Source organism: Boleophthalmus pectinirostris, unplaced genomic scaffold (assembly GCF_026225935.1).
Source record: "Boleophthalmus pectinirostris isolate CB_2022bp ecotype Guang Dong unplaced genomic scaffold, ASM2622593v1 HiC_scaffold_1, whole genome shotgun sequence".
Classification (NCBI taxonomy): domain Eukaryota; kingdom Metazoa; phylum Chordata; class Actinopteri; order Gobiiformes; family Gobiidae; genus Boleophthalmus; species Boleophthalmus pectinirostris.
In genome coordinates this window covers 12,277,068-12,291,743 of record NW_026570970.1, presented here as the reverse complement: position 1 = coordinate 12,291,743, position 14,676 = coordinate 12,277,068, and the positions used below count along the sequence as shown (strand labels likewise).

General features: G+C 38.5%; 1 protein-coding gene across 1 annotated transcript in view; it reads right to left on the bottom strand.

The window, feature by feature from the left end:
• ifih1 (interferon induced with helicase C domain 1) overlaps window positions 1–13,725 on the bottom strand; it is a 42,836-nt gene extending 29,111 nt beyond the window's left edge. Inside the window, exons 1-4 of the mRNA XM_055161573.1 lie at window positions 13,138–13,725; window positions 10,938–11,100; window positions 9,626–9,751; window positions 4,916–4,981 (exon numbers count right to left, since the gene is read on the bottom strand). Of these exons, the coding sequence (XP_055017548.1) occupies window positions 4,916–4,981; window positions 9,626–9,751; window positions 10,938–11,100; window positions 13,138–13,563 (781 nt within the window). The 5' untranslated portion in view covers window positions 13,564–13,725. The remainder of the gene's footprint in view (window positions 1–4,915; window positions 4,982–9,625; window positions 9,752–10,937; window positions 11,101–13,137) is intronic.
• Between the last annotated feature and the right edge of the window lie 951 nt (window positions 13,726–14,676).

Below are 14,676 nucleotides of genomic sequence, written 5' to 3'. Positions count from 1 at the left end.
CTCGAGACTCGACTTGGACTTGCCTGTATTTGACTTGGGACTTGACTCGAACTCAAGGTCAAAGACTTGAGACTTATTTGAGACTTGCAAAACAACGACTTGGTCCCACCTCTGTCTCTAACCATAGGTCTAAAGGTTAAAGGTGCACTGTGCAACTTTTCTGTTGCCAGGTCCACTTCCAACTCTAAATGGAGATGTTATTTCTTTGTCTAGAATGTTCCATAGTATGACATTAAACACAGCCATCCAGCATTTATTCATTACTTGTGTTTCTATTGCTCAAAAATACAGTAATTTCTTCTGTGAATAGGCGCGACTCTCCACAGATCTGATTTGTAATGTCGTGTCGTGCTGTAACCTGCTTATCTCCCGCCTGAAAGATAAATTTACCCTTTGTGGAACATTCTAGACAAAGCAATAACATTTTCATGGAGACAAACAGGTGGCAGACCCTCTACTTGAAATGTTACGTAATGCACCTTTAATGTCTAACCTCTGACTGCACCCAGACAATAACTAACACAAAACGCTGTGCGGTAAACACAGAGTCAGGCAGATCTGTCTGCAGACTCCTTACAAACAAACACATAACAGTTGACGTTGGCTGTGTTCTCATGCACACCAACATTTATTTGTGTCTGATTTCTGGATTTTTCGCGATGATTTAAATGACACGTAAACCACAAAGTCAGCTATGAGTAATGAGAGGGACCAAGATCAGAAAAGAAAGAGAATGAGATGATTTTGCTGTTTATATGTTATTATAATAATCTTCTAACTCCAGAAATCTCATTATAATCAGATTTAGAGTGTGTATTTTACTGTAGCCATTGTTTTCGGCAACAACAACTAACCAGGGAAACTAAACTAAGGTCGTTCTTAAAATGTTGGTGCATATTTAAATCCAGACTAGACTACACAGACTAGTTTTAGATTTAATTCAAATTATGTAGTATATATAGAAGGTATATGGAGTTCAAAAACTTCCTGTACAACATGATATCTCAATTTGGATGTTGGAATGTTTTCTGTCTGAGAGAAGAATTCAGCCTAAATATGCAGGATTGTGTGTTAAACATTTGTGAATGAAACAAACAACTCCTGGTCTGTTTTTGATGTGGAAACGACATTATTAAACAGATTAGAATATAGTGTAACATGGGACCTTTAAATAAATACTATAAATAAAGTGAAGTCAAAGCAGTATTTTCACTGGGGTGGTTTACTGACAGCTCTTCAGAGAAGAAAGAGGCTCCATTTCTTTACATTGACACAGGAATCTATCATTTGGGCATTTGTATTTACATTGTAGAGAAATATTTACTTTTAGCTGTTTCGGCTAGCTTGAGGACCATCAGTCATCATCTGCGTAGCCCCCCGGCACTTCAAGTCGCAACTCCGCCCCCTTCCTTTTCCAGTCAAACTTTTACATTTCCTGCTTTTAGCCCATGCAACCCCCCAAGAAGCACAGACAGACTTTAATTTTCCCCCTAAGTCGAAGTTCAAAGTTTAAATCCGGCTGCAAAACTCCAAATCTTGTTTAAGAAAATCCGAAAAAGGATATGTCAAAGCTCTGAAAACACTGAGGAGAAGAAATTGCTGCCTTTGCATAGCCCTAGGAGCTTACAGATGCTAAACTTATTACAGAGAAAAGTGTGGACAGTGCCATTCTGGTGAGTCAAACCACATGAGGCTTGCGATAGTCAGGGCTGTGGCAAAGGACAAGCTGCTGTTGTATTTTTAGTGTCTCCAGGATATAGGTTTCATCGCAAAAAGGAAACAGCAAATTCCTTAAGCATGAATTACAAGTGAATGTGTCATCATAGTTTTATCATAACTGTTGTTCTAAAGGGTGTGGGTTAAGAGTTTCAAAAGAAATGGTGGAGCTACTATGAAGAAAGAGAATGTCTGGCACGTACATTAACGCAATATTGACTCTTGTGAGCTTTAATGTTATATTTTATATATGTTGTAACCACATCAAAAACATGCTTGGAGTTGTGTTTTGTTTCATTCACACATGTTTGAGTAACACTTTTAGTCTGTCTACATCTAAAATATTCAAAATGCTCTGTTCCACTTTGCGATGTCATGAAGTGGTAGTTTAAGTTAACAGCTCCTTTTACCTTTTGTTCAGATTGACAATTCCAGGGCTGAAATTACGGAAGCCGAGAGGGGTCACAACAAACGCAAACGCCGCAACAAATACAAATGCGACAACACAACAAAAAGCCACAACACACCAAAAAAAGCCACAACGGAAGTGACCGCGGGACTCTATTTTAATGCAAGCGCCGCAACAAATACAAATGGCACAACACAAACGCAAATGCCGCAACACATTAAAAAAGCCACAACACATTAAAAAGCCACAACGGAAGTGACCGCGGGACTCTATTTTCCGACGGACCGATCAAGCGGCAAGTGAAGAAGAAGAACTAAAATGTGAAATTAATAATGATAAATCAATAAATTACTTTTACTTACGTTTCCAACTTCTCCGTTCCTTTACTTTTCACGTTTGATCGGTCCATCAGAAAACAGAGTCCTGCGGTCACTTCCGTTGTGGCTTTTTAATGTGTTGTGGCATTTGCATTTATGTTCTGGGGTTTGTATTTGTTGCGGCGTTTGCATTAAAATAGAGTCCTGCGGTCATTTCCGTTGTGGCTTTTTTGGTTTGTCGTGGCTTTTTGTTGTGTTGTCGCATTTGTATTTGTTGCGGCGTTTGCGTTTGTTGTGACCCCTCTTGGCTTCCATATGAAATTATCCAAATGATTCTAATGAAGGTGTATAAAGTTTTAAAACACAGTGGAGCACTTCCTGTATTGCCACAATGACATCACAAGGTGGAACAGGGTGTTTTCTGTTTGAGAAAAGAACTCCGTCTGTAATACGGGCCCTTTAAATCAAATAAAATAGAGCAGAACAGCAAAACATTATTATTATTTTATATTTTTACTATTAATAGGACTGATTAAAATGCAAATGACGATAAGGACTATAAAGGATAATTTACATATAGTAGTGGAAGAAGTAGTAGCAGGGAAATTACTACACTACTATACTACTGATGCCTGAATTCTGTCAACATGACTTTTTATTTTTATGAGGGTATATTTTTCTTCCTTCTCCACACTTTATTCTCCAATTTATTAAACTTTAATAGACGTGTTTCACAAAACTGGGATGTTAAGACTGCATTCAGACTGGTACTGGTTTGGATCCAAGGGTTAGCTGTCCCAGGGCCCAGGGTTTTAGGAGCCCAGGATTTGATTCTCTTCCTCTTAATTTGCATTAGAGGGAGGCCCATGTGAGGCTTCTTGCCCTGGGCCCCCAAATTTCTATCAAACGGGCCTGGATCCAAGTATTGTCCTGATGTAGACTGTTGTTTGGCCGTGTCTAATCGAGGTTTAGTTGGGTTTAGTCAAATTTTAATGTATTGTGCAAATGAACTAGAGCTGGACCAATGAGGGTTTAATTCGATGTAAATTCCACAGCAGCCGATAAAGATCCTCTGACATTTTGAGGCCAATGTGTAGGGCAGCTTTTGATTATTTTCCTCAAATAACTTGTTGACACTACAATAAACTCAGTTATGTCATGTCTTTACAGTGCACTGCTCTAGGTAGGTCAGGAAAAAAAAGTGCTCAGATCACATTTTTTTTGATGAATAAGGAAATTTGATCAACTGAACAGCGTCACGTTTCTGCCTGCTTCCTGTCTGCACAGATGAGTCTGGGTCTATCTGCAGGTGAGTCATGGTCTCTCTGCGCAGGTGAGTCTGGGTCTGTCTGCGCAGATGAGTCATGGTCTGTCTCCGCAGGTAAATCTGGGTCTGTCTTTCTGCGCAGGTGAGCCTGAGTCTGTCTGCACAGTTGAGTCTGGGTCTGTCTGCACAAGTGAATCTAGGTCTTTCTGTCTGAGCAGGTGAGCCTGGGTCTGTTTCTGACCAAATGAGTCTGGGTCTGTCTGTGCAGGTTAGTCTGTGTCTGTCTGCACAGGTGAGCTTCAGTCTGTCTGCCCAGGTGAGTCTGGGTCTGTCTGACCAAATGAGTCTGGGTCTGTCTGTGTGTAGTTAAAAAAGCCCATTCTCTGCTATCACAAGCACGTATGTCTTTATGTTCATCCACGGGTGAAAGAAAAGACCACTGTCCGCTTGAAGTGTGCTGTCATAGAAATAAGTTTAATGTTCAGATGGTTCAGACTCTCACGTGGCTCACTAAATCTAGTGTGCACTGGGCTCAGTCCATAGAGCGCACAAACATGTGTGAAAATGACCTTAAAGGTGCATTTCTGGTAGAGGGTCCATCACCTGCTTGTCTCTATATACCTTTACTGTGGCTTAAAACAAAACAAAGTGCAAATATTGACTCAATGGTTGATGACGTTCCTATAGCACAATCACAGCCTAAAACCACAGACTGTAATAAAGACTTTGTGTACTTGCACTGAAAATCTATCTCACTGTGCCCCCATTTTTCAGCTGTACATACAGAGCAATAGCATAGTATAACATCAGTATTGGACTACTTCCCAGTGTTATTCTCAAACCATCGGGTGTGTCCACTCTTTGATAGTCATTTTACAATCCCCTTACTCCCTCAAATCAAAAGCTGGTACAAATTGCATACGTTTCACTTTTATGTTGCTCTTATTCTTTTACAGTCTTGGGCATGTGGTTTGAGTTTGCAGCCTTGGCCGTGCTCCGTCCCCAGAAACCTCCCTGTGCCTAATCACGCAACACACATGGAAACATATCCTTTAGTGCGGGGAGCCAAGAACCCCGGAAAATGGAGTTTCCAATGGCAACGCATTCCAAGTCGACTTTATAATTGAACAGAATGTGGCATCGAATGGGTTAAATGTACAGTCCTGCTCCTGTGTGTTTTTATGGGGGAAGCTACCGTCTACTCACCTCCTACTTTGGGAGGTTTTCCGCTTGAGGGTTGCTTCGTTTCAGCATTTTCAGCTTGGTACAAATCTGAAATCAAAAATGAAGAAATAAAGTAAGCAGTGTTTTAGTTTTGCGTGTGTCTCGTTTTTGTGTGAGCCTGCGTGACCCGTTTTGTGGCACAAAACTCGTCTGTTAATTCTGTTGTTCTGTTTTTATTTCTGTATATTTTAGTCTGTTTTGTTAATTTACCATTTACACCTCTGTTAATTAAACATTAATTTATTCCATTTTCCATCTTGGTTATTTTTGTTACTTCCCTGACCTCAACAAGCTGGGTCATAATGCGCAATGATACTGAATAAAACAATAGAACATAAAATGATCACATTTAGATATTAAATGGACAATTAAATAATTTTTCATTCAAATCACACAGTTTAAACATATATACTACCGGTCAAAAGTTTTAGAACACCACACTTTTTCCAGTTTTTTACTGTATACTGTTGACTAGGGTGACCAAATGTCCGTTTTTCCCCGGACATTTCTGATTTTTGAGTCCTGTCCTTGTTTTTTTTTTCTTAAGTGATGGAAATGTCCGGGTTTTCATTACCGCCATTAAACTGATCGGCTCTCGTAGCTCTCTGTGCACTCAGAAGGAGCGAGCAGACACAAACAGTCGGTCAGCCTGCCACATGCTGAAGCGCAAATGTGCATTTAACGATGACTTGTACAAGAAATTCTCCGTTTTCCTTCCGTTCGGGACAAGTGGGAGGCCATGTGCACAGTTTGCGAGGTGAGAGTAGCTCAATGTCAAGACCCCACCCCCTGTAAGGTGCCCGGGTTTTTACAAACAAAAATATGGTCACCTTACTGTTGACCAAAACGTATTCTAAACTTTTGATTCATGAAAGTGTCCACCTTTGGCAGATAAAACAGCTGAACACACTCGTGGCTCCTTCTTTTTTACAATAGAAATTAAATATTCTTCAGAAAGTTCTTCCCAAGTCTGTTGCAGAAGTTCCCATAAATGTGTGGCACTTGTAGGTTTCTCGGTTTTCACTCTTCTGTCCAGTTCATCCCAAACCAGCTCAATGAGGCTTAAGTCTGGACACTGTGCTGGACACTCCATGTTTTCAAGTTTACTATCTTGTTTTTTTTTTCCTGAGGTAGTTTTGGCAGAGCTTGGACTTGTGTTTTGTATCTTTTATCTTTTTTTTTTTAAACCTCTGTCTGTTCAATATTTACCTTTGTACCATTTCAAGCTCTTCATTGGACTTGAATTTCAATAAATAACTGGAAAAAATTGGGTGTTCTAGTGTAGTTTTTGAAAATTTTCCAAAAAAGAGAGTATTTTTATTTTAGATTTTAAAATAGACAACAGGATGTGATTTCAAGATTAATCATAATACTTTCTTTTATATTACCAGGCCGTCTTATATCTGCGTAATCCCTCAGTGGTCCAGGTAGGTTCCATAGTGGTCCACATTTTTAGTTTTAGTCTAGAATAATATCTGATTTTCGACACTTTTGACAACCCCAGTCCCATGTCAGCACGGCCTGTTCTCATTATTGTCCGTCTAATTTAAAACAGGCACATTTTTCTGTTATTTGTGTGCACTGTTTACATGTAGCCATCACTGTGAATTAGCGCACCTCTGCTCCGGCTCAGAGTGCAGGTGAAGGGAATGAAAACAGGATTGGGTTGCACTGATGGCAACAGGAAGTCGGCGTAACCATAGTAACCTACCACACGGTTTTATCTGTTTATGTTCTACACAAAGTTGCTGAAATAGTAAAATAAATATCACGCCTATGGAATTTTCCTCTCTGTTTTGATGTACATGTCGGCAAGGGAGAGCTTAACCTGAAAACTACCACTACATGACATCACAAGGTGGAACACAGCATTTAGAGCTTTGGAGATGTAGACAGACTAATAATAACAGATTACTCCAACATGTTTAAATGAAACAAAACACAACTCCAGGTCTGTTTTTGATGAGGTAACAACATTATAACATGACTTAAAGCTCACAAGAGTCAATTTTGTGTAATATAGAACAGACCACTCTTTTACACTGACAAAATTTCAAAACTTTTCCATGACTTTTTCATGACCTAAAGTGAATTTTCCATGACTTTACAGCACCTACATGAGTAGAATTTATCATACTTTTAGGACTAAATATGAAATGTTAACCCTTTCCACTCACTTTATGGTTTGGTTTTATAGTTTTTTAATATTCAAAATCCTGTCAGTGCATTTATTGTCGTCTCTTATAAACGAACGCACAGACGTTCAGAAATAATCATAATAACTCTGTAGTTGCATGAAAGAGATACTAAAATTCCACAACTTTTCCAAAACTTTCATTGAATTGACCAAATTCCATGACTTTCCCAGGCCTGGAAAAAACATTTTCAATATCCATAACTTAGAATAACCAGGATTTCCATGATCATGGGAACCCTGATAGGACCTTTAAACCCAAAAATAGGAGCAACATCAATACTAATCATTAGGAATGTAACAATAACCGAAATATCGTGATATCGTATCGTCAAAGTTCTCACAATAATATCGTGGACCATCACAATATATCGAATTACAAGTGTCTTTGATTAAATTAAGAGTTATAGTGCAGCAATAGATAAAAAAATAAAAAGACAGAGGGAACTACATAGACCATGATCCTTTGCTCCATTTGAGCATGGACTACATGAAGAAATAACAGTTCTAAGCACTTTTAAGTCTTAGTTCTTTGGATTAAGTCTCGTCAAGGCATTTTAAGAGGAAAAAATAGCATAGTAACAGTTTTGTTAGACTCCACAAAATATCTCAATAAATATCGTACCGTGTGATTTATATCGTGAAAATATCGTACAGAGAGACTTAGATATTGTTACATCCCTAATCGTGAGCCCCCCCCCATATCGTGAGCTTTCCCACGATATCGCAATAAATATCGTACCGTGAGGTTTATACCGTGACAATATTGTATCGTGAGACTTGAATATTGTTTCACCCCTACAAATCATATTATTTTTTAATGTTTATTTTCCTCTGACGAGCTGAGTTCAGTGCGTGACAACTTAAGCCTTCCTTTCCACGCAAGTTTACTCTGGGTGGTTTTATTACTCCATTTGCTCTTCCAAAAATTTGCTTCAGATGCTCATTTACCTGCTGCATGTGCAAATGAGAGCTTAATGAAGAAGAACATTCACACAATACACACGTCACGCATTTAAACTTCAGTTCAGTACAACAACAGCAACCTCTGAGGGACACACTAAGTATTTATGGACATGACACGTTTTGAGGAATCATTTGTTAAAAGAAAGAAAAAAAAGGGTTTGGTCTTTTGAAACGATTTTTTGAAATTTGAATATATTTTGCAATTTCTCTGTCAGATTGCTCACTTAATTGACTCTGACACTAGTGTTTTTTGCCAGACACACGAGAAAAATAGTCCCCCGACGACAACTACATCCACCTAACACAAGATTTCAAAATTTCTATTGTTTTGAAAAGAAGCTTAGAAGAAGTAGTTGCAAAAAAAAAAAAAAAAAAAGTGGATGAATATAGCCTGTATAAAGAAATGAACTAAGTGACCAGGATTAAACCAGGACTAAACCAGTTACTAAACCAGGACTAGACCAGGATTAAACCAAGACTAAACCAGGGACTCAAGCAGGTTCTGAACCAGGACTAGACCAGGACTAGACCAAGACTAAACCAGGGACTCAAGCAGGTACTGAACCAGGACTAGACCAGGACTAGACCAAGACTAAACCAGGGACTCAAGCAGGTACTAAACCAGGACTAAACCAGGACTAGACCAAGACTAAACCAGGGACTCAAGCAGGTACTAAACCAGGACTAGACCAGGACTAGACCAAGACTAAACCAGGGACTCAAGCAGGTACTAAACCAGGACTAAACCAGGACTAGACCAGGATTAAACCTGGAGTAAATCAGGACTAAACCAGGATTAAACCAAGACTAAGCCAGAGACTCAAGCAGGTACTAAACCAGGACTAGACCAGAATTAAATCAGGAATAAACCAGGACTAAACCAAGATTAAACCAGGATTAAGACAGGGGCTCAAGCAGGTTCTAAACCGGGACTAAACCAGGACTAAACCAAGACTAAACCAGGGACTCAAGCAGGTACTAAAGCAGGTACTAAAGCAGGACTAGACCAAGATTAAACCAAGAATAGACCAGGATTGAACCAAGACTAAACCAATAATAAACCAGGGACTGAAGCAGGTACTAAAGCAGGACTAGACCAGGATTAAACCAAGACTAAACCAATAATAAACCAGGGACTGAAGCAGGTACTAAAGCAGGACTAGACCAGGATTAAACCAAGACTAAACCAATAATAAACCAGGGACTGAAGCAGGTACTAAAGCAGGACTAGACCAGGATTAAACCAGGAATAAATCAGGACTAAACCAGGATTAAACCAAGACTAAACCAGGACTAAACCACTAACTAAAGCAGGTACTAAACCAGGACTAAACCAGGACTAATTCCATGTCCATGTCCATTTATATTTACAGTCAATGGGGATCAAATTATTTTGCATTTTCCTTATTCTGGTGCTTTTTTTTTTAGTTTTGATGACATTTAAATTTATGTTGTTATAAAAGTGACTATTGAGGATGTGGTTTTGTATTAAAATTAAGTTTTTAAGAAATGTTAGTATCTGTGGACTTCACCTGTTGATTCTTCAGACGGGGGGTTGGCCACAGAATTATCTTGAGCTGAGTCTGCATCTTTGGCTGGACTTGGAGCGGGACATTCATTTCCTGTGGGCTCATCTCTGTGTGAGGGCTCCTTCTCAGCTAAAAGACAAAAAAAAAAAAAAAAAAAAAAAAAGAAACACCACAAATTACATGTAAATACAAATAAACACAGGCCAGGTAGTCACTAACTTTCGGGAAGTTGCACTGTGAACCCCAACAGTAATCCTTACCAGAAATGATGAGTTCAGGTTATTTCAAGTTTGTTAAAATGCTTACGAAACATTATCGAGTTAAATGGTGTTTTTTTTAAACATTACAAGATTTAACTCAGCGATGTTACTCACAAAGTTTAAGTATTGCTGCAACTTTCCTTTAGACAGCTCCAGGAAGCATCCACTAGAACTAAACCAAGACTAAACCAGGGACTCAAGCAGGTACTAAACCAGGACTAAACCAGGACTTGACCAGGGACTTCAGCAGGTCATAAAACAGGACTAGACCAGGTTAACCCAGGAATAAATCAGGACTAAACCAGGACTAGACCAGGACTAAACCAGGAATGAATCAGGACTAAACCAGGACTAGACCAGGACTAAACCAGGAATGAATCAGGACTAAATCAGGATTAAACCCATTACAAAAGCAGGTACTAAACCAGGATTAGACCAGGATTAACTCAAGAATAAATCAGGATTGAACCAGCATTAAACCAGGACTAAACCAGTTGCTAAAGCAGGTACTAAACCCGGACTAGACCAGGATTAAACCACGAATAAACCAGGAATAAATCAGGACTAAACCAGAATTAACCAAGGATTCAAGCAGGTACTAAACCAGGACTAAACCAGGACAAATTCCATGTCCATGTCCATTTATATGGACATGGACATGGGATTAAACCAGGAATAAACCAGGATTTAACCAGAATTAACCCGGACTAAACCAGGACTAAATCACTAACTAAAGCAGGTATAAACCAGGACTAAATCAGGTACTAACCAAACCATCAGTTTAAAATTAGGTTTTGGGTGGGGTTTAGGTGTTTAGTCCAACTTTAAATGCAGCTCTTCTTTCCCACCCTGTGTTCTTTCTTTGTTTACACGCGAGGTTAAATCTCAACCAATCACAGCTCAGAGGAGAAAATCAAATCTAACGACATGATTGCTGGTTTACCCAAAGCCAAAGCAAACAATCCACGCTAGAGTCACCTGAATCCGCGCTAAAAGTAATTTAAAATACCCTGCTATCTAGGAAATTCCCTTACATTTCTGCATTTTCTACTCACCATCGTGTTCGTCTGGAGACTGCCCTGAGAGGAGCTTGTACAACTCATTGTGTTCTGTTTTACGAAGGACATCAAGGAACGTGGAGAACCATCCTTCAGGACCCTTGATGATTCTCCCCAGAAGTTCTGACGCTTTTTTCCTTGGTTCATTCTGTGCATTAATCTACAGTGAAATAAATACACAAAACACAACAAATTGACTGATGTATACACATTTTGAAGATATTGTACTTTTCTAGCAGCATACTTCCACTCCTACTTGAGTGATGATATTTTTATTGAAGTAATAGTACTGTTTCTTGAGTTGAGGGTTTTGTATAAGTGACAAAAGATTTATATGAACATTTGTGTTTCTTGCACCACTCCTTCAGGTATAATTTAGTTTTTCTCATTTTTGTGTCTGTTTTTTAATTATTTCATGTTTTGTCCTTCCAATTACATTAACATAAAATTATAAATATTGGCAGTTTCTCTTTACGTTTCTCTTACTTGAATAGTAGTACTTAAGATATGAGATATACATTCAACAACAGCAAGAGAAGAGAAATTATTTCACACAAAAAAAAAAACTAAAAAAAACTTTTAACTTTTACGTGAGTAGGTCAACTACAAGAAGGTTAATGTTACTCTTATTTCAGTACATTTTTTGGCCAGAGATGGGCCCAAGTTGTTGTTTTGCAAGTCTCAAGTAAGTCTCAAGTCTTTCACCTCAAGTCCGAGTCAAGTCCCAAGTCAGATACAGGCAAGTCTAAGGCTGCGTTCAGACTGCAGCCTGAAGTGACCCAAATCGGATATTTTGGCTTCGATAAGTCAAGTCTTGAGTCACTGGCCCTTAAGTCAAAGTCAAATCCAAGTCATCTGCTTTGAGCTTCAAGTCATTTCAAGTCTTTAAACCAAAAAAAAAAATAAAAATACAGCTTAGAGTTTTGTAATTTATATGACTTTTAAGCAAAATTTTACTTAAAAGGTCATGGTATATTTATATAAGAGTTGTAGAAACGAAAATTTTTTGACAAGATCTTAGTGTGAATCATTACGGTCAGAATAGAAAGAATTAAGATTCAAAAGTGTAAAAGTTATTAACAGTTGTTTTGTTGTGTTGTCTGCACTGAAATGGAAGGATCATGTTCTATGTAGTTTCCTCTGTTTTACTGTATTGTACTTTATTGTGTTGTAAATTACTGTAGTACATTTAAGGACACCATGTCACAGTACATCAGCTACACCCAAAGTAACAAATAGAAAAGTGGGAGGGACATGTTCCAGTTTGCTCCTTTAAAACTTAACAACTGTAAAGTGAAAAGTATTTTCTAAAAACATATATTTTTTGCAGAAGCATCAAGTCTTCTCAAGTCACAGAGCTCAAGTCCGAGTCATTGATCTTTAAGTCCAAGTCGAGTCTAGAGCTGGGCATCATTAAGTTGCCGATATGATACATATCTCGATACACTTATGGTTCAATACGATATATTTCAAAACAATTCGATACGGTTCAATAAAAAATAATGGCTAAATAATGGCTGTGATACTAAAAGTCTCTGTTAAACCACTTCTTGTGCAAAGTTCATATTAAACACAAACATTTTAATCATCAAAACAGTGAAAATGTCAAATGTGTCGCAATGTGTTCCACTAAACAAGCAACAAAACTGTAGCACTGTAACAAAATCATTTAGTAAAATACACCAAAAAATAATCTTGGTGATATATCAATACAGCAGCCCACAATATCGATACTGTATCATCACATTAAACGATACGATATATTGATATTTTGATATTTTTGCACACCTCTAGTCGAGTCCCAAGTCTTAAGTCCGTTTTATCAAGTCAGTTTGTCTCAAGTCCTAAAAATAGTGACTCAAGTGTGACTTCTCTACCTACTTTCGGTGATACTGGTTGAAGCTGTCACTCAGAGCAGTGAAAGTCAGCCTCATTAGAAGTGTTTTGATCTGTTGTAATGTTCCTGAATACAAGACAATGGACTTTGCCGCTAATATAATTCCATTCAACATTTTCCATTCATAGTGTGACCGCAGCGTGTCTAAAAATAGTCCGACTGTGACTATAAGATACAAAACACTCGTGCGCCATCTTCTGCTTGGCGCCTGCAATTACAACCAGGATGCAAACAACAGCTGTCCTCAAACTCAAACTAAAACACTTCATGGGGGGCATTAAATTTGATAGATGCACTTACGATGTCCCTATCTGCGTCCGTGATGAGGTTAGACGCGTAACACTCCACGCACACGGTGTCGGGCTCCATCTTGCCGAGCAGACTGGGGAAGAGGATCTGGATGAGCCCGACGTGTTGGTCATTGTTTGCCTCGTCTTCCGCGCTGGGGAGCTGGCCCTCTGCGTACTGAGCCGCTCGTTCACATCCCCCGTGGCTCAGTGCGTCGAGGAACATACGGAACCAACCCGGCTCGTGGGCCTTCAGAACCTCACTTATCAGCATATCCGCAGCCGCGTATTCTCCATGTCCGTGCAGTATCAGGTCTTTTTGCTCCGGAGTTAGAAAGTGAATATGATGGACGACCTGGTCTACTTTGATGAGTTTTTTCAGTCGCTGTCTGAACGTTTCAATGAGACGTTTCCCCACCGCGTCCGTGTTAGAATCCATACTTTAGTACTTTACGCAGTTGGATCAGAGCGCACGAGTGTAAACAGTCTAGTCTTCAGGCCAGGACAGCACCTAAATGACTCCCAAGAGCAGAAAACACCCTATATATATCTCCCTGCTGCTAAAGGTTGCGTTTTCGTTTTCCACCACACCTTTTAACTTTCGGTTTCGATACTGGGTAATAGAAACGCTGTAAACTGTTTGGCCGCTAGATGGTGCTGTTGTTACATAAAGTTTGCGCTCTCTACACAGTAAAAATCTCCCAAAAATATACAAAACGTAGATTAATCAGTGTTCAGTGATGCAGTGGTGAAGGAAGTACAGAATTTACCCCTGTTTTGAACACATTTAAATCTCTCTTTTGAGCTTGTTCCTTCATCAAAAACAGTCCTGGAGTTGTTTCGTTTCATTCACATTTGTTTGAGTAATCCTTTATTATTAGTCTGTTTTACATTTTCAAAGCTCAAAATGATCTGTCCCACTTTGTCATATAGAGGTACTGTAAACCCGAACGTTCAAAGTAATTAAAAAATATTAAGCTGTGTATACTCAAAGTTTTAGAAATAGTCCTACAAACTTAATTATGTCAAGTTGATGTAACATGTTCTTTTTTGAGTTAAAGGAAATTATTGCGAGTATAAGTGAGCAGAATTTAAAAACACAGATGAGGTACAACTTAGTAGATTTAAGAAATAACTAAAAAATAATATGTAATGTGAGTATAATGTACTATGTGTATACTATAATGTGTAATGTGTGACTCTAATGTATGACTCACTCCTTTTTGGGCCAGTTTTTTGTTGTGGTTATTTTCATTTCTATTATGATTTCACTTATGTTATATGTTCCATTATATAAGAATGTAAATCTTTACTTGCCCAAAATAAATACATTAAAATAATAACAATAATAATAAATTCAAAGTATGTATGTATTATTAAACTATATACATATTATATTATATCAGTTAGACAAGTAAATCCACAGATTTTTACCTGGGGTTTAAATCCTCCTCCTAGGGCAGAAGTGTCCAAACTTTTTTTCATCAAGGACCACATACCTAAACACAGATGAAGCAGAGGGCCGATCGAGGGACATAGACTGGTGCTCAGT